At 39.2% G+C, this 20,015-nt stretch overlaps 1 protein-coding gene across 2 annotated transcripts; it reads left to right on the top strand.

Annotated features, from left to right (window-relative positions):
• Positions 1 to 1,136: 1,136 nt before the first annotated feature.
• LOC121879226 (sodium-coupled monocarboxylate transporter 1-like) lies at positions 1,137 to 18,212 on the top strand. 2 transcript variants are annotated; one of them, XM_042385822.1, is made up of 12 exons: positions 1,137 to 1,184; positions 6,430 to 6,670; positions 9,130 to 9,263; positions 9,459 to 9,647; positions 10,010 to 10,164; positions 10,712 to 10,852; positions 12,350 to 12,568; positions 15,135 to 15,253; positions 15,750 to 15,904; positions 16,735 to 16,994; positions 17,412 to 17,512; positions 17,659 to 18,212. In XM_042385822.1, exons 1-12 carry the CDS (start codon positions 1,152 to 1,154, stop codon positions 17,838 to 17,840), a joined length of 1,929 nt encoding a protein of 642 aa, XP_042241756.1. In that variant the 5' UTR covers positions 1,137 to 1,151; the 3' UTR covers positions 17,841 to 18,212. The 2 variants fall into 2 exon arrangements, with proteins under 2 accessions (XP_042241756.1, XP_042241757.1); XM_042385823.1 differs by lacking the exon at positions 1,137 to 1,184 and adding an exon at positions 3,230 to 3,290.
• Positions 18,213 to 20,015: the final 1,803 nt, after the last annotated feature.

Here is a 20,015-nt window from a genome sequence, read left to right as displayed (position 1 = left end):
AGTCCAGCCATGTTGTGCATGTTGGCCAGCTCAGAAGCTGCGCTCACAACTCGCAAAAATCCATACATATCTCCAGATAAGCTGCTTATCAACCAGCTTACTGGTTAAAAAAGGAATGCTTCTGATTTTGCTTTCACAGAATATGAAGCAAATACATATATATGTTGCATGTTTATTCATATATGATGAAGAATTTTATAATGACGAAAACTCATATTTTACGTCAACACAGTTTCAGCTGTAGTACAGTACAGTACATTGAACATACCACTCATGTTTAGTCTATGGTTTAAAATGTCTGTTGCCTTGTATCTCTCTTTTATAAAGCTGTAAGGTGTTCAGAAAACATCGCCACCGTAGTATTTGAATGGCCATATGTTTTTTTTTTTAAGTAAATAATTGTATATGTTCACCTATAAACACCATTCATACTTTTCGCTGTCCTGAAGTAAAAAATGAGTCAACATTTCAAGTTTACTGACATCAACAAATATATCATTAGTTTTATCTATAGGTTAGTTTACCTACTGAGCATTAAATGACATTTTATTAACTGCATTTTCTTATGTTTTTTTTTTCTGTTTGGGTAAACAATGACGACGATTTTCAAAAAGTTGGCTAAGATCTTAGTGCAAGCAGGATACGGACCCACCGGCTGAAGCTCGGTCATTCACTCCTCTCCTCACAGCCCAGATCACTTGAAGACCTGGAGTGCCTTTTGCTGTATGTATCTGTTGCTGAGGTCACGTCGCCGCCTCCACTCTCTGCTGTCATGATGCAACTTTAAAGGCTTTTTTTTTTTAATATTTGAAAGTATTTTAGATTGGTACAATTTGTTTGTTAATTTTTCTCATGTTACCAACTAAAATGTCACATTGTGAGATTCGAACCACTAAGTTACAAGGTTTCTCTTTCATAGTTTCTTAACACCAGAAACATGTCGCTCTCTTTAGTCCTGGTGGGTGTTAACGTACGCTGCGGTCTAAGACGATGACTATCCAGACTGAACTGTGAAATTTGTTGCGCCTGATGCCCTTCCGAATATTGGTTCTCCATCTCTTTCAGGTAGTATCCTCCAGGGATCCGCGCCAGGGTAACACTGGAACGCCAATCTAACGTTCAGTGAGATGAGAGAGACTTGCGGCTGCGTTATGTTGCTGGAGGTCCAGTTCTTTGTCCACACAGTGAGTGAGGGACTGACTGCCTTTACCTGTATTTTAATGGATGATGGACCGCAACCCTTGTGTGTGTGTGGACTGTATTGTTCCCTTGTCTATGAGTCTCTTGTCTGTCTAGTGCCTGAGGACCGACATATGATAGTGCTGCCTCGATGGACTCATGCATGGAGGGGCGCTTGTACTATCTCCTCAGTGTTCTGTGGCAGACCTCGTTTTGAAATTTATTATCGTGCTATATTATTCTATTTGTTACATTAACTCTTTTTTTTAGATATACTTCACATCATGGTTTATTTAAAATTAATTTAAATATATCTGGTGCCACGACCGGGAATAAATTTCAATGTTTCGTGTAATCACAGATTTTCTTGAGTCGCTCATCTCTTCACTAGCATATTACTTTAACGTTCTTCTTCACTAAACACGAGTACCTTGGTCATATCCCCGTGTAAAGTGGAACTATGGCTACCTTCCTTTGTTGTATTTGATTTCATTATCCCAGTATTTATAAGAGATAGATATAAATATTTTTGTGGGGGTTTACTGAAGTATACTGTGCGGCTGGTGAGCTGTCCGATCTTCCTGGGATACTCCTTGAGATCCTTGATAGTGGGTCGTACGGGTTGTTGTTACTGACAGCTTTTACTGCTGCTTCACAAGTTCTCATCACCCGTCACAGTCTTCCGTGATCCGGCTTATCGGGAGTTTTATCTCCAGGTTAAAAAATGCGCTCTAAAAAAAATCCTGTTTTTTTATGCATTGTAATTTTATTTTAATATTTTCATTTTCCTCGTTAAGTTGCCCTTTGTATAAGACAACTATTATTGCTTTTCACCAATAATCTGTAGCTTTTTTTTATTTCCACTACCGTGTGACATGCTCTTTGCAAGATATTTACTAAGTGTTCCCCTATGTGTTTGTAGCAAGGGAGGAGTTTCGTTATTGATGTCCCAATGTATTTTGCTTATCTACTGGTTTAAGTATCATAGTTTAATGTTGTGTATAAATATTCCTGATGTCAGTGAGGTAGTTGTACTTTATATCAACCTGCCCCTCCTTGTTCTGCCATGCTAAGTTTGGGGTGGGCCGATAGGGTGTAAACTCTCCCAAAAATTATCGGTCCCTTTTCTCATCGATTCAATGTGTCACAATGGACGAATATTTCCGATCACTAATTGTGATTCCTGCATTATGTTGTCAGGCCTGCTTTCCTAGCATCTGTGAAGTTGTCAGTGATTATTTCTGGCATTTGTTGTAACTATGGTGAATCACCGTGCTTCATCTATAGTAGAATAATATAATGATATTAATATAGTGAATAGATATCAACGGCAGTCAAATAGTGGGTGTTTTTTGCTGGAAATTCATGACCAACACTAGTACCCGAGATTCATTGGAAAACACAGCTTGCACCGACAGACATGGAGAAATGTCTTTCCGAATTACAGTACAGTATAGCTATAAATCAAAGTTTGTTAGCCAATGGAAATGAGTATTGACACTGTTTCTTGATTAACATTTTTGTCTGTTAACTTCATTCACTTCTTTCCTTCCTTCATTCACATTTTCTTTGCCTGAAAAAAGTGTTAAATCAGAGCATTTTTAACTTCTTCACTACGAGAGGTCATTCCTAAACTGAATAAACTCATCTGTCAGTTATATATACAAGAAATGCATTTTTAGGCAATCTCCGAACATAGATCGCAAATATTTAGCCTTTTAAATCATATCTGTCAACTCCTCCCCAGACAGTGTTACCAGATCACCTGCCTCATGTCATACACGTACAGTAGGGTTGGAGCAAGCTGTTGATTCTGAGACACAGTTGCTGATGAATGATAAATACCAACCTATGGTATAATATCTTGTAAACACTCACAGTAACAGAAGCTTTGTTACCGGACAGGAAGACTAATACCAAAATTTAGTAATTAATGTGATTTAAATTCCATAAGCAAAATCGTATCTTACAGTATATGGTAGATATTTTGTTGGTGTTGTCTGTGACGGGTGTGAGAGCGTGATAGTGGGAGGTTGGGGAGTATCCCTGTTAGTGTGGCTGGTGACTGTGTGTTGCAGGGTCAAACTCTAACACTTCTAAACGCTTCTCAGGTAATGTGTCTGTCAGATCAAACAACTATAGTATATCCACGGATGAAATAAAAATATTAAAAGTAAAATATTCCACATTGGGTAATCATCCGAGGTCTTTTTCAAACTAGTGCAAGTTAATAGTTACTGATATACAAAGTGTGTGTCGTATTTCGGTCTGTATCTGCTGATATTCTACAGTGAGGTTATTTGAAGTGCGAAGAAATGTATTAAACTTTTCTCCAATGCTAAACCACCTCGGAGATTTCAGTTTTCTTGGCCGTCAGAGAGCTGCTGTATGAAGACAATTTGTGACAATTCCCGGAATGCTGAAGCTATTCTTTACTGTTAATATTCAACATTAATTGAGGATATCTACTGGACATTTCTCCACATGAGAGATCCTTTAGAACATAAGAACATAAGAAAATAAGGAGTCTGCAATAGGCCGGTTGGCCTGTACAGAGGCTTCAACTGCTTGCATATATTCTGTAAAGCAGAGTAGCCATCCCATTGTAGATTCTGACCGTGTGAATCCCTGGACAATTCGTGTTAGTTGATTAGTTTCGTCAACAACAGCATTCATATGAGAGGTCAGAGTTTGTACTGCCTCGTAGGACTGTTCAATACCCCTATTTTGTTTCTTAACTGCTTCTGAAACTGCATTCGTTTCATTCCCTAGTTTAGCTACATCTTCGGCGGTTGCCTTACCAACAGGGTGTTATATATTAAACCAACAAAATTGGTCACGTTTTTGACGTCGCTGAGAATGTGCATTCTTCCCGAAGCTTTATCCGCCATCCACACGAACTAAATAGTTATGGTGACGCTCAAGAAACTGTGTTCAGAGGTAGCAATAAATTGAAAGGCATTACAATATAAGTGTAGCCTTGTAAATGTAATGTTAATCTATTAAGATAAAATTTGAATTTCCAAGGTGTAAAGTCAGCTTATCTCCAGCTATGTGTAGGTGCCTGCTGATTCTAATTCTTTGGAATACAATTTACATTATTCAAGTTAGTTATGTTAAATATGCTTCAGCGTCATAATTCTTTGTTTGTATACAATTGTCACTCAACGTATGAATATAAACAATCGAATGACGGATAAAAATAAATGCTCCTCACTGGCCTGACGTCCACGCTTTCCTTGCCCCTCTATGATTGTTCTTGACTGTACCCTGACGTGTCTTTCAAATGTCAATTTATTGACGTCATCCATTACTTTAAAAGCTGTTAGAGTAAGAATGAAATACACACACTGTTTCGCCGTCTCTTAATTTACTTTAATATCCAGGTTCTAGGCGTAACCAAACAAAAAAAGTGAAGTAAATTAAAAGGGAATAAAAATAAATATAGTAAACCTTTAAAAATTTAAATAAAGAGCCTCGTAGGCTGTCACAACAAATTGATTCACTATCGAAACTTTTAAGACACAAATGATACTAAACATCGAAACATCAAAAGAATAAAAATAAAGCATTGGATTACGTTAACACTGCATAAACATATAAAAAACTAAAACTGAAATTAATTATCGTGAAGCAACACTGAATTACTTAAATGTAACGAAGCAAATACTGATGGACACATAAGAGACATGAATAGGTACTCACATAGATATACCACATTGGTGGCGACAGGAACAACACAAATAAAATAAGTATAAGTAACAGGTGGCGGGTGTCACTCAAAGGAACGTTAACTGAATGACAAAGTGAACTGGACTGAACTCTGTCTACAGGTGGAGTACTATATATAGGGTCGTTTCCCGCCAATGCGACCAGCAGGTGAAACATGGGTCGTTTAACGATGCAGATGATCGTTAGAGGACAAAGAATGCTTGTTACAATACTAAATGAAGAAATAAGATGGGCTTGAACAAATAATAACAGTTAAAACCTTAACAGCACAGGGTAAGGCGACTAGATTATATAATAGTAAATATAACACATCATTACAGGAATAATATGGAACAACATGGAAGCATGTTATATAAAAAAATAGAAAAATACGACACGGTCGTAACAACACACACACACACACACACTCTCTCTCTCTCTGCCATGCAGGACTGACGTAATTCCGACTGTGTTTTACCGAACGCTCTGATTGGTTATCTTCCTCGCGTTGTGACGTCATAAAACGTTTTCCTTGCTAAATGTGATTCATATATTGTGTATCAGTAACAATTCAAATCCTTTTTACTATTATTATGCATATATATTGTATGAAATATTGCACATTAGATTGTTTAAACAACTTTAAGTCAGGTGGGGCAGTATAATATTGAAGAAAAGAGATAAAAGAGTTCAAGAAGTAGAAAATGGGGTGATATTATGGGTGAATATCATAGAGAATTACCTGTTGAAAAGGATAACTATTATGAAATATATAATTTTAAAATGTCTAATAAATTAACAATAAATAAAGAACAAACAGTAAAGGATTCAACGAAAGTCGGTGTATAACGGCGTGTACAGTAGATGCTTTTGACAAAGGCTCTACAGTGAAAGTCGTATGATAGGCACTGAACTCATAGCGGATCCAGCGGGGGGACTCCCCCTTTTCATCAGAAAACTCCAATACTTTTCCTTATTGCAGTATTGTAATCAGGCATTCTTGTATAGTGAAAATTAATTCCTATTGACCTCAGAATATCTCCTAATATCAAGTGCACAAGGCTTTAAAATGGCGTCAATATGCCCATGATATTGGTCAGATTTAACACAAATTTCAGGACGAAATGATTGTCTTTGTGTTCTTAGTAGACGTCATCCTCTCGTGCCAACTCATCATAAAACAGTATTGCTAAACTATCAATTATGAAATGAAGGAAATCAAATAAAATACCTTCATAATTATTCTACATCATTTTTATTCTTCATTTGACCCCCAAAAGGCATCATTAACAATTTAGGTATTTTCCCGACGGGCCGCCGGGGTCGGTGCAGTGACGTCACGGTCTACCGGTTACGTCATCGAATTTCATTTTTTTTTACCGTCTAGCAGACGAATTTACGTCAAACGGCAGCACTGCTGCCATGGTAATTGTTGGAGTGGATGCACACCCTTACACTTAGTTGTCAGGAAGTATTGATTTATAATTTCAATAGCTTTTAATTCAGATAGGCCTCAACACCTTATTTTCCTACACACAGGGCACGTCACAACACGAATCAATGGCTGACTCTAACAACACCTCGGGTCCAAATTTCACACCTATTGACATCGCGGTGTTCAGCATCATGTTGACGGCATCCGTGTTGATCGGAGTGTACAGCGGGCTCAAGGGCCGGGTGACGACCACACAGGAGTACCTACTGGGGAGCAGGAACTTGTCTCCAATACCTGTGTTGTTCTCTCTCCTCGGCGGCGTCATCTCTGCCATATCTGTGTTAGGTTAGTGAGGCCTCTTCTCCCTTTTCAGAGGAAGGAGATTAATTATATTATTCAGTTGTTCACTTTCATATCTCCAGTAGTGAAAGTGGTCTTGTGAGTTCATGACGAGAGCTGACCATAAAGTGTTTCAAAATGTTTATTTCCTAACAAAAGGTTTTCTTTGTTTTATTCTATAGAACTGTGAGCATATGTTGCTTGGGTTAGTAACAGTTGCCTCTTTAATGTCAATCAATCTATTATGTTGATAAAAATATAGAATTTTTTCCTTACACGAAAGTTGTGGGAGAAATTTTTTTTTATCAACACTCATAAATTATTTTTACGTAAGTTATATGTTAATGGCGCCATTATTTATTTTTTCCGTCATCTATTGATTTTCATGACTCACATTTAGTGTAAAACAAAACCAGGTAAAGTGATTGGGGGTAATGGGATAACTCAGCCATTATTGACTTACGAGAAACATAAACTATAGAGTCATTTAACCACTCGAACCCATTAACAGAGTTCTATTCACCAATGAGAATAAATAAAGCAAAGTAACGCTAGTCAATGAATTACTACCATCCCTGAGAACAACCAATAACAATGGATTCCTTCACTTAATGTAGTTTGATGTTATTCTTGCTACGTGTTAGGTGGAATATAATGATACACGTTTGGCTGCTCTGGTCTGCTTCTTGAAACACCTCGCTCACAACTCTTATTTAAACTCACATTGTTTTTGCTCCTCTGGTTATGTTTACAATTTATGTGCATTTTTTAGTAGAAATTTCTTTTTTGTATTAAGTATATGCTGACATATACCTGTAGTTGTACTGAACCAAGGATATAATTTGTTTTTACAGTTTCATAGTTGCCAGATAAGTGTCACATCTGTCATGGCAAGACACTGGGATAGTTTCAGAGTTGCCATACTAGTGTCAAATGTCATGCCAAGACACTGACACAGTTTCAGAGTCTTGACAAAACTGGGTAAGTTTTAGCGTTGCCATAAGAGGTGTATCATCATCTGCCGCGGCAAGATGTTGCAGGAAAAGTTGCTCCAAGAAGTTTTGTCCATAAAGTTGGTAGACAGTGTTTTGATGAAGAAAGTTGTGCAGTTGGGAACAGTGTGAGACCAAGAGGGCGACAGAAGGACGATAACCACCTCACTGCTGTATATAAACTACATACTTTACGCCTCCCCTGTCACCTACTGCTATACAAGGAGCCTCCTGCCCCTGACACCTATTACTACACGAGGAGCCTCCTGCCCCTGTCACCTACTGCTATACAAGGAGCCTCCTGCCTCTATCACCTCCTGCTATACATGGAGCCTCCTGCCCCTGACACCTACTACTACACGAGGAGCCTCCTGCCTCTGTCACCTACTGCTATACAAGGAGCCTCCCGCCCCTATCACCTACTACTACTATACAAGGAGCCTCCTGCCCCTATCACCTCCTGCTATACATGGAGCCTCCTGCCCCTGACACCTACTACTACACGAGGAGCCTCCTGCCCCTATCACCTACTACTACTATACAAGGAGCCTCCTGCCCCTATCACCTCCTGCTATACATGGAGCCTCCTGCCCCTGACACCTACTACTACACGAGGAGCCTCCTGCCCCTATCACCTACTACGACTATACAAGGAGCCTCCTGCCCCTATCACCTCCTGCTATACATGGAGCCTCCTGCCCCTGACACCTACTACTACACGAGGAGCCTCCTGCCCTTATCACTTACTGCTACATGAGGGAGCCGCCTCTTTTTGTTACTTACTGCTACATGAGGGAGCCGCCTCTTTTTGTTACTTACTGCTACATGAGGGAGCCGCCTCTTTTTGTTACTTACTGCAACATGGGGGAACCTCATCTTTTTGTTACTTACTGCTACATGATCCCAGCACACACAGTTCAAGTCATTACTTATCGCAGCTTTTAACATTGATAAATCATCAATATCTAAATTTGGCACGTCCCTAGACCTAAGAGAAAAATATGCTTGAAGGTGACTCAGCAAGTTAGCTGGACAGTGAACTGAGAGGAAGAGGCAGAATGAATCTGTGTCCCTTAGCTGAGCATAACTTTATATCAACTCGAATTAGGGAGACGCTGTGGTGTGGTCACTTTTCGATTCCCAAAAATGATTGGTTTCTGCGATGGCGTCAGGTGGTGTTCTGAAAGTACTTCGAAGTAGAAGGAGACGGTGGGAGGAGCTGACTGGCCCCTCCCTATCGCGCCGGAACGTCTAGAGATTTTCATACTAGCAGACAGGTAGCGAGGGATGGGCTACAATGAACACTGTATAAGTAATTCTCATCCAGCTCTTTCAGATGTGTGTGTGTGTGTGTGTGTGTGTGTGTGTGTGTGTGTGTGTGTGTGTGTGTGTGTGTGTGTAGAGGGGTGGTGGGGTTAGTTGGGGGTTGTGATTCAATACGATTAATCAACTTTATAATTTGGTGTTAAACAGGACAGCCCTCCGAGATATACATGTACGGAACTCAACTTATCGTCCTCTTTGTCGGATTGTTTCCTGTCTGTATATTTATCCACCAAGTGACGCTGCCAATCCTATATAACCTGAAGCTGGTTTCCATCAATGAGGTTAGTTGAGTCTACAATACCGATTATTGGGTGATAGTGACTTACGTTACATATATACCCTTTGTGATACAGATCTTATTTGGCGACTAGTGTATGAATAAACCTTGATTATATGTTTATAAAACCTTAGTTGTTAAAGTGCAGTAATAATAGTATAACATTAACAAGCCATCTTCCTTTCCTCCCTCACTACAGTATCTTGAGATTCGGTTTAAATCTCGACTACTACGGAAGATGGCATCATCCTTGCAGCTACTTTACAATCTCATCTTAATGGGTATATGCCTGTACGCCCCGTCACTGGCCCTGTCCACAGTCACAAACCTGTCCACCACTACGTCAATTGTCATCCTGGGCGTCATCTGCACCTTCTACACTTCTATTGTGAGTTGTAATATTGTTAGGATCACTTGAAGATTATTTCGACTTAACCTAACCTAACCTAACCTTACCTTACCTTACCTTACCTTACCTTACCTTACCTTCACATGTCATATGGGTAATATTTCATTATTAACTTAGCCAAGTGTCAGTAGCGACTAGTGATCCTCTGTTGTTCCTTTCCGCCCTCTAGACAATTATCTTCCACCAGCAAATCCCTGAACCCTCCAATCATCATAAAATCAGTTTCCTTGACATTTACCTCAGCCACCTCAGCGTGTAGTGAAGCTGTTGTACCTCTATTACCAGACATTTACCTCAGCCACCTCAGTGTGTAGTGAAGCTGTTGTATCACTAATTTCCAGGGAGGAGTGAAGGCCGTAGTGTACACTGATGTGCTTCAAACATCACTCATGTTCCTGGGTTTGCTGGCGGTGGTAGTTATCTGCTGCCTGGACTTGGGTGGTGTTGGCAATGTGTGGACCATAGCTGACCGTGGCTCCCGCCTCCAGTTCTTCAAGTGAGTTTTTTGAAGGATTTATTTTTTACCTGTACTGCTGATTTCTCTCTTCTATAAGTATTTTGGATTTTATATGACCCTACCAGATGATTCAGTTGTTCTCACTCAGTCAAGAACTGTCATTGGATCTTATTACTACAAACGATAATGTATTTTACGCTAACGATACTTTTATTCTTTATATTATTGCCAAGTCATTCTTTTCTTGTATTACTATTATTTTTTTTGTTACTAAGGGTTTGCATGGTGAATATAAATCCTGCATTAGCACAAGTGTAGGGCAGACATCACTTGAGTTAACTAGTTTTAAGCAGACATTTACTGGGTCATTGATTGTGTGATTAACGGTGCCGCCTCCACAGTCTGACGATGAGGTAAACACGGGATTCAACCTCCATCTGAATTGTGATGAACTTAGCAAATTGATGGATATGAACTAGTCAAAGCTCACTCCTCTACGACCTGATAGCCTAATATTGTGTTGTAACATGGTGAAATCTGCTCACAATTAAGTATACTCTTCTTTCTTACTCTCTCACCCACACAGCTTCGACCCCAACCCATTCGTGCGCCACACCTTCTGGTCGACAATGTTGTTGGGTGTCCACATCTTTTTATATCTCGCTGCTTTCAACCAGATCACATTCCAGAGACTCGCCAGTGTTAACACCCTTCAAACATCACAAAGGTACGGTAAGAAGTTTATGGTGCGTGATCTACAACATCTCAGATATTTTTTGCACCTAAAAGTAAATAGGTAGACTTTTTATATCATTTACAACGGGGTAAACTTATTCCATTGCTTAAAATTAGAGGTTTGTTCTATTGCTTACACCAGACAGATTTGCTCTATTAATTAAAATCAGATACATTTCTTCTATTGCTTAAAATCAGATGAGGTAAAAATATCAACAAATTACTTACAATTATATACAATTTTAATGATTTGAAAGATTTGCATATAATAGGCTGAGCAACTACTTCACAATATTCCTTTTCTGACAGGATATAAGACATCAAATTCTTTACGCTAAATGATTAAAATATTACAGGTTGTTAATGAATCAAGCAATTAAAAAAGATTAAAAATTAACCTAACCAGGATAAAAAATATTTATGAAGACTAATTAATATTACTTTCAGAGAGGAAAATAACTCAGCAGAATAAATCATGGGCTATTAAATATACGTATATTGTCAGTATCAAGAAATTAGAACAAGTGAAAGTAAATAAAAATAATAATAGTGAATGACGTTCCTCCAGAAAATGTAATCACTTAAGCGAGAATAAAATGTAAATATCTTTTGGCTGGCTACACGTGCTTATTATAGTAATCGATGATATTAATTGCATTACTAGAACATCTCCTGCAAATGATTTATAGTTATTACTTTTATCTTTCACCACATTTATTTTTCACTCGAGGGAAATTGGGTCATGTTTGAAGTCTCTTGATAACTAAATTCATAAAAAAGTATATGAGTGCATGTAACTGTTAAAAACCTAATTGCACAAAGCTTTTTTTTTTTAATTTTTATCATATTGTCTTGTTTAAACAAAATAATGACAATAGTAATTTTCAAAAAACAAATATTTATAATTTAATTTTCATAATATTTCGTGTGCTAAAATAAGTTAATATTTGGTTCCCGTTACGATGTAAATTATGTTTTCTTATAATTCTTTTAAAGAGATCAACTGAAGATTGACCCTTAAACTTACTTCATGTGAATATTAAACACTTTGACGCTAACTGGGGCGTTAGTTTAGGTTAGGTTGAGTGAAGTTAGCTTAGTTTAGCTTCGCTTGGCTGAGTTTAAGTTAGGTTAGGTTAGGTTTAGGGTGGTTACTCTCTGAAAATGTTATCACCACGTAAGTCTTCGTCTTTTCCCCACAGAAAAATAGTAAAAGAATGAATTAGTTATTATGAGAGAGACATTTACCCAAAAAGGTTAATGCTCCGTTTTACTGTAGAGTTGTCAGCTCGTTATTGAGATATTCATTCATTTCAGATTATTTTGAGAAGCCGATGAAGTATGTCGTCAGAATTGTAACTAAAATATAGAAGGTGATTATATATGTTCAGTACTTAGATTCTAGATTACATATTGGCTCCTAAAAAAGGGATCAAATTCTGGCTAGCTGAGTATTATCACCACACCAACACTAACTCTCTCGCTTTAGGTTGTGTCTTGCTTTCGTTTTTGGTATCATCATCCTGTGGGTGTTATTCTTCTTCTCTGGGTTGGTCGCCTACGCCGTCTATGAAGACTGTGATCCTCTAACTTCCGGAAAGATTGAAAAACCTGACCAAATCATCCCGTTCCTGGTAACAGACAAGTTGAGGAACTTGCCTGGCATGTGTGGGGTGTTCGTGGCGGCTATCTATGGTGCTGTGCTCAGGTGAGGGAGAGGTTGTTTTGATGCCTTACTTAAGTTAGGAAGAGGAGCCCGAACCCCAGTGTTGCGTGTGACTGAGGTCTATGACAGACACCTCCCTGTTGGTCTCTCCATGTTAACCATTACACGATCATCTTGAAGTTAGGTGCTTTGAAAGTAAACAATTCAGCTGACAAAATTTTCAGGGGAGTTGGTGATATTTACCTAACCTAACCAAATCTAACCTAACCCTTTTCTAATAATTTTTATTTGCTGTATTTTCAAAAGTCATACATAAAAACACAACCAATACGAACAACACACCGATGTATACCTGTATGTATGATGCATTTAAGGGATTTTTTTAATTATTGTTGTTATGACTACAAATTAGTGTATATGTCGTCAAAATAACTCTACTTCATTTAAGGAATTCTTTTCTGCCTCAACCAAACTTTTCTTATATTACTGTAGATTGTTGAAATCATATTGATCTTCGTGAATGTCTCCATGAACAAAGAAAGTTAAGAAATGTGTGGCAGAGATTATTGCCAAAATTTTCCTGGAAACAAACATCATATATACATCCATGCACACACTAACACGCACATAGTACTTACAAGTGCACACACATAACCTACATATTTACATACACGCACATACACAACAGCAAATGTTATATATGTAGGTAAACAGAGACAACGAGAAATACGTAATATTTTTGCCCTGTTGGTGAGGGTTTGATATTAAGCAATAAAGGTGTTGTCAGTCAGTGTCAGGGATGAAGACTGACCTTGTCACCACTACACTAATAAATAAATTCTGTCTAAACCAAACATTTCATGCAATGGCTAACACACTTGGATTTATGAAGCTCTTGTCATGAGTTTAGGTCAGGTTAGGTTGTAACCACACTGTTTAGTACTCAATGTGTTGTATCCTCACTACTTGGTACTCAATGTGTTGTATCCTCACTACTTGGTACTCAGTGTGTTGTATCCTCACTGCTTGGTACTCACTACCTCTGTTGGACTCTCTTTTTACCTTTCTCTCCCAAGCAATTTCAGTACAGTTCTTGATGCATAATTTCTGGGTTCATTGTTTACTAAAATTTAGGAACTAATTACAAGGAAGAAGAGGCTGAGGAGGCCAGAAATTAAAGAGAAGAGAGAGGCGTCTTAGTGGTGGAGGCAGTGAGAGAGAGAGAGAGAGAGAGAGAGAGAGAGAGAGAGAGAGAGAGAGAGAGAGAGAGAGAGAGAGAGAGCCACCACACTCCCTCCTCCTCTGCTGTAATATCACCACCCCCTCCCGCTACCACCTCTGTCACCTCCAGTCATAAAATAACATAATTATGAACAACAAATAATTATCATAGTGTCATTACTGCCTCAATCACTGATGCAAACTACGTGACAGTTTAATCAAGTTTTGTGAATTAATGTTCTTAATGTTTTGTAAGAAAATTAGGACAAAATTGTTCATTTATGTTAATTATTTTTGGTGAGATCCACGGTGGGGTGTACTGTAAAAGGGTTAGGTTACGTTACTTTACGTTACGTTACGTTAGATTAGCTTAGGTTAAGTTAGGTTAAGTGAGGTTAGGTTAGGGAAAATTAGTTTAGCTTAGGTTGGGTTACATAAGATTGAATTAGATTAAATTAGCTTAAATTAGTTTAAATTAGCTTAAGATAGGTTACAGAGCATATATCCGTCTAATTACCCGAACAAATGTTTTGACGAATTTTCCTTGTTAGGGAGAGTTTCCCCGTTCAAGTTCACCTATGACTATACTGGCAGCCAGAACAGAATTTCCCATGTTTAGGTCTTTTTCACTCAAGTGTGTTGTAGAGTTTTTGTGAAATGGCGTCTTTTAGTTGTGCCTGTGTCTCTACTGTAGTGCCTGCCTGTCTACTGTAATGCCTGTCTGTCTACTATAGTGCCTCTACTATAGTGTCTGGCTGTCTACTGTAATGCCTGACTGTCTACTGTAATGCCTGTCTGTCTACTATAGTGCCTGTCTGTACTACTGTAATGCCTGCCTGTCTACTGTAATGCCTGACTGTCTACTGTAGTGTCTGTCTGTCTACTATAGTGTCTGCCTGTCTACTATAGTGCCTGCCTGTCTACTATAGTGCCGGGCTGTCTACTATAGTGCCTGCCTGTCTACTGTAATGCCTGTCTGTCTACTGTAATGCCTGCCTGTCTACTGTAATGCCTGCCTGTCTACTGTAATGCCTGACTGTCTACTGTAGTGTCTGTCTGTCTACTATAGTGTCTGCCTGTCTACTATAGTGCCTGCCTGTCTACTATAGTGCCGGGCTGTCTACTATAGTGTCTGGCTGTCTACTGTAATGCCTGTCTGTCTACTGTAATGCCTGCCTGTCTACTGTAATGCCTGCCTGTCTACTGTAATGCCTGCTGTCTACTGTAGTGTCTGTCTGTCTACTATAGTGTCTGCCTGTCTACTATAGTGCCTGCCTGTCTACTGTAGTGCCGGGCTGTCTACTGTAGAACTTAAATACAAAATAAGATCTGTGGGAGTAAAGAGTTAATGTTTATAATGCAGTATATTACTCTGGTCCTTTTACAGTTCTATATCAAGTACGGGCAACTCGATGACCTGCTTTATCTGGCAAGACTTTCTCAAGGGCGCACCTTTCTTCAGGAACCTTGGCGAGGCAGGAGCAACTAACACTCTCAAAGTTATCTGTAAATATTAACTAGTGGTGCCCTTTGTCTTACCAACGAGAGATATTATGTGTATGTTTTATTTTGTAGTTAGTGTAGCAGTCATCAATAATGATCGTTGCTTCTACACGGGAGGGAAGTAATATCTCTACACATATCTATTATTATTATTATTATTATTATTATTATTATTATTATTATTATTATTATTTGTTGTTGTTTTTGTTGTTGTTCCGTATAAAAAACAGACAGGGATAGAATATTTATTTATTGTTGATGTTGTCTGTTTCAAGTCACAAATTGTGGTGCATCACTTGTTTTATATATACTGTATATAATTAATTATTTAAACTACTTATCAGATAAAAACAAAAACTACAAGGTTTGTTTGAGTCTCTGATAGCTTGAAATATATCATTCTAGTTTAATGGTGGCACTAAGATTAATAAGGACCAATCTTATTGCCACCATTAACTAGTGCCATTAAAAAATTATTATTTGTTATCGTGTGTAACAGCCCTGGCAATCGGCGCTATCAGCATCGGCCTGGGTATGTTAGCGGGTAAATTCGGCAGCGTCTTCGTTCTGATCTCCAAACTTTCCAGCGTCATCGGGGGGCCTCTGAACGGGGTGTTTATTGCTGGCATCTGTACACCGTGGGTCAACGCCAAGGTACAAATATATATGACGCTATAACATACTAATTTCTGAATTGTACCCTGTAGCTATCATAGGCTCAAAGTAATGAAATGTGAAACTCAAACTACATAAGTGAGACATACGGGTTAGTGACATCAGTCCATCTAGAGTTGCTAATTTAAGAGGATGTGAGAGATGGTAAGATGCAAGGTATAGTCTCGGGGGTGGTGCCAGAAAGTTCTCTGAAATGGACCCAACATATAGCAGATGTGATGGTGAATGCTGAAGTAAAGTAACAGGTGTGATAGTGAGGGGTGAGGTAATGTAGCAGATGTGATGGTGAGGAGTGAGGTAATGTAGCAGGAGTGATGGTGAGGAGTGAGGTAATGTAGCAGGAGTGATGGTGAGGGAGTGAGGTAATGTAGTAGCAGGAGTGATGGTGAGGGTGAGGTAATGTAGCAGGAGTGATGGTGAGGAGTGAGGTAATGTAGCAGGAGTGATGGTGAGGAGTGAGGTAATGTAGCAGGAGTGATGGTGAGGGGGTGACGTGGGGTGTGATAGGGCTCTGAGGTTCTTCTGTGACCACGCCGCCAGAGAGGTTCTCGGGTAGTGTGAGGAGTCATAGGTAAGACAAATTATTGCCAATATTTTAGTAAAGTACAAAGTCTCTGTTAATTGTTGTTGGTTTTTTTGTGCACGGATATAATCAATAATACTTTGAGGTTAGTTTTTGGTGATGAATCATTGTGTCCTGAGATGTCTGAAGCTTAAAGTGAAGAATTATCATTTAGATAACTTGTGATTATAGTGAAAACTTAGACTGTATATGTATATAAACTTAACACATACAGTACACGTTGCAGGGCGTTATGGTGGGTTGTGTGACCTCATTCGTCTTCAACATCTGGATATTGATTGGTACTTTCATCAGTGGTAAAGGAGGGGCTGTTCCTCTGTCCTTGTCCACTGAAGGCTGCTCCACTGCCGTTACCAATGCTTCCACTGTGGTCTTTCTCAACACCTCGCTGACAGAGACTCAATTCAACAACACATACCTGGTTCACTCTCTGCTGGACAACACATCGACTCGGGCTCCCAGCGTCAATATCATCTCTGACAATGAGTTTGTGTCATGCATATAATTTGTTTTACTTCCAAATCAGTAACTTAGATACAGTTATCTAAGGTGTGTCTTGTATTAACAGTAAAATAAGTAGTACTTTTCTGGCCAGTGTTCTGATCAGATCTTGCAGTGAGCTGGAGAGCGAGAGCTTGGTCTCACCTGAGTTAAATTGACCCATGCTAGGACCTTTGTCACCAGTAACCTATTATTTTTTTTTAATAACCAAATCGCGGAGGGAGATCTGACGCTTCTCGTTGTCAAATGATGTACTCATCGAGGCTTCAAACTGGTCAACCTCTTGGCGTAACACACACACACATGCACGGTGATTCAGGTGTTTAATGTACTTCATAGTGCCAAGTATCTACATGGTCAAGGGAAGGAGAGTCATAATAAAGATGTTAACATATCCCTCAGGTCAAGAGGCGACACCATCTACGACATCTCTTACTGTTACTCCGGGGTGATGAGCATCGTCATGACGCTGATCCTCGCCAACTTTGTCTCCTTACTAACTGGTAAGGCCAATATTACTTGATCTCTTATTCCTGTATACTTCTTCATATTAGCAGGTCTATATATCACGTATTTTATGACTCCATTGTAACTGTCTTATGTTTTTATTTATTTGTGTGTTTAGTATATATTAAAACTTCCCATGCAGGTCCTCTTAGTCCCAGCAGTCACTCGGAGGGAGTCGTGAGCCCTTCCTGTGGGCGGTTCCACCAGTGGGTGTGGCAGCTCTGGTATAGCTCAACACCACACAGCCAACACAATGCTCAGCGACCACAAAAGGGACAAACCTCAGCTGACGTGATCTTAGAGACGACTGGAGTTGTACCTTAACAGTGACCACATCCGCCGTGTGGCATCAAGTGCGACTATGAAATATATTCGTTTTTGTTTTTTCATCAGTAACGGTAACTTCATATTTGACACTTTTCTATTGTCTTTAGATCTCAGAGAAAATTTTTGCTAAAGTGCTGCTAGGTTGAAATAATAATAATAACGCGATATGATACGAATGTGCTAAATTGGATGTTGTCATTGTTAAGAAACGTTAAGCGAAACATGCCTTCTAGAACTAATATACCTATATATGCTTCTCCTATGATGTCGGACTTTTAAATCTCTGTACCATGTTAATATTAGCTGTTTGTAAATATATGGTATGGATTTTGTAAGTTCCTAAGTGTACACATACAGAGGTAAGCAGTCTTTGAAGGTTTTCACTACCTCCTTACAGAGAATCATAACTGACACTTATTAAGGCTAACTGGAAAATAAAGTATTGTATAATCTAGTGTCATTATCGACAATGGCCATTCATTGCCTCTTCATAGTCCATAAACGATCAATGAACAAGGAGGGAAGACCATCATCATACAGTTTTACGACTATATGGAAGGAGGGTCATGCTGATGTGAGTAATAGGGAAGACTGTGTTCACGATGTTGATCCTTGACTTGTTGAACATTACTGGTAGTCACGAGAGCAGCAGCATTATTTCAGTAGATTTAGAAGGTTAACTTGAAGGGCAATGGTGGTGATTCTCAGAGATTACTTGACATGAGCATTATACGACTTGTTAGATAGCAGTGTTAATGCTAGGGGCGCAGGTAGATGGTACGGTAGGTATCCTTGGTGAGTAGTAATGATGGTTGTGAGAGACGGATAGAATTAGGTTTAATTTGTTGTTGTGGAGGTAATGGGACGCAAGACGATAGTGGTTGTGAGGACTGTGACAAGTATGAGATATACAGTACAGTATAAGTACTGCTTATTTTTTTTACATTTGTGTTTTTGGTAAAGTTTGTTCTGTGGAAGAAATGGGATTTAAGGGACTTGTGATGTCGGTAGGTTGTCAAAGAAATAGTTGAAAAACATTGATATGGTAAAAATATAAATTATGAGGAATGATCATGTCAGAGTATATTGACGCGTTGTGACGTAGTGACATGAGAATTACCATGTGATCTTACTGACACGTATCATTGGTAGTTGTAGGGAAGAAGTAGCTGCTTGGCTTGGTAGACAATAATGACAGTATGTTTTATATATACACCAAGTTCTTGATTGCAATGTGAAGTTATTCAAAGTTATCTAAAATACCCATCGCCTTGTTGTAAAAGTTTGTTGTGATTGTGAGGCAGTACTCCTGGTTGACGCTTCCAACACATTCAGCTTAATCAACCGCAGGGCCACACTGCACAACATCAAGATCAAGTGTCCAAGCTTTGCAATGTATGTTGAAAACACCTATAGGAACCCATCAGACCTCTATATAACAAGCTTCAGGACCCTAAGAGGAGATACCATCATACAGTCAACTGAGGGAACATCGCAGGGGGACCCTATCGCGATGGTAATGTACGCACTAAGACAATTCGTGCTCCAACATGCAATAAAATATGAAACAACCGAGGTCAAGCAAGTGGCCTGCGCTGATGATCTAACAGGAGCAGGAAAAGTGAACATAAAAAAGTGGTGGGACCTGGTAACATTACGAGGTCCACAAATAGAGTACCACCCAAATGCTACAAAGTCCTTCCTCATTGTGAAGGCTATCAATGGGCAACGGAGATGTTTGGCGGAAGTGAGGTAAAAATAAAAAACGGCCAAAGGCATCTAGGTGCGGTAATTGGCACGGAGGACTTCAAGACCGAGTACGTAACGGGAAAGGTTAATGAGTGGGTGAAGGAAATCCAAGCTCTGTCTGATATTGCTAAAGCAGAGCCGCATGCGGCTTTTGTGGCATTCACCCATGGAGTTAAGCATCGCTGAAATTACCTGATGCGCACTATCCCTGATATCGGACCCCTCCTCCATCCGCTGGAAGAAGCCACCAAGGTCGCTTTTATCAAAACGCTAGTGAAAAACCCTTATTTAATCTCAGCAGAAAAGTCACCCATTGCACTACCACCGAGACTGGGAGGAATAGGATTAATTAATCCAGAGGATCTTGCCGCCACAGAACATCAGAACCTTGTCAAGCTCACGGCTGCTCTCACTGAGCATATA

Source organism: Homarus americanus, unplaced genomic scaffold (assembly GCF_018991925.1).
Source record: "Homarus americanus isolate GMGI-L3 unplaced genomic scaffold, GMGI_Hamer_2.0 scaffold19824, whole genome shotgun sequence".
Taxonomy (NCBI): domain Eukaryota; kingdom Metazoa; phylum Arthropoda; class Malacostraca; order Decapoda; family Nephropidae; genus Homarus; species Homarus americanus.
The sequence above is the reverse complement of the archived record's forward strand: the minus strand, read 5'-3'. Positions and strand labels throughout refer to the sequence as shown.

What these genes read in the sequence shown, in the direction of transcription:
- LOC121879226 (XM_042385822.1), top strand. Translation starts at nt 1,152, where the DNA reads ATGTTGCTGGAGGTCCAGTTCTTTGTCCACACA. An exon ending in AGCTGGTTTCCATCAATGAG is followed by an intron (nt 9,264 to 9,458) that starts GTTAGTTGAGTC and finishes CCCTCACTACAG; the next exon opens with TATCTTGAGATTCGGTTTAA. An exon ending in AATATCATCTCTGACAATGA is followed by an intron (nt 16,995 to 17,411) that starts GTTTGTGTCATG and finishes CATATCCCTCAG; the next exon opens with GTCAAGAGGCGACACCATCT.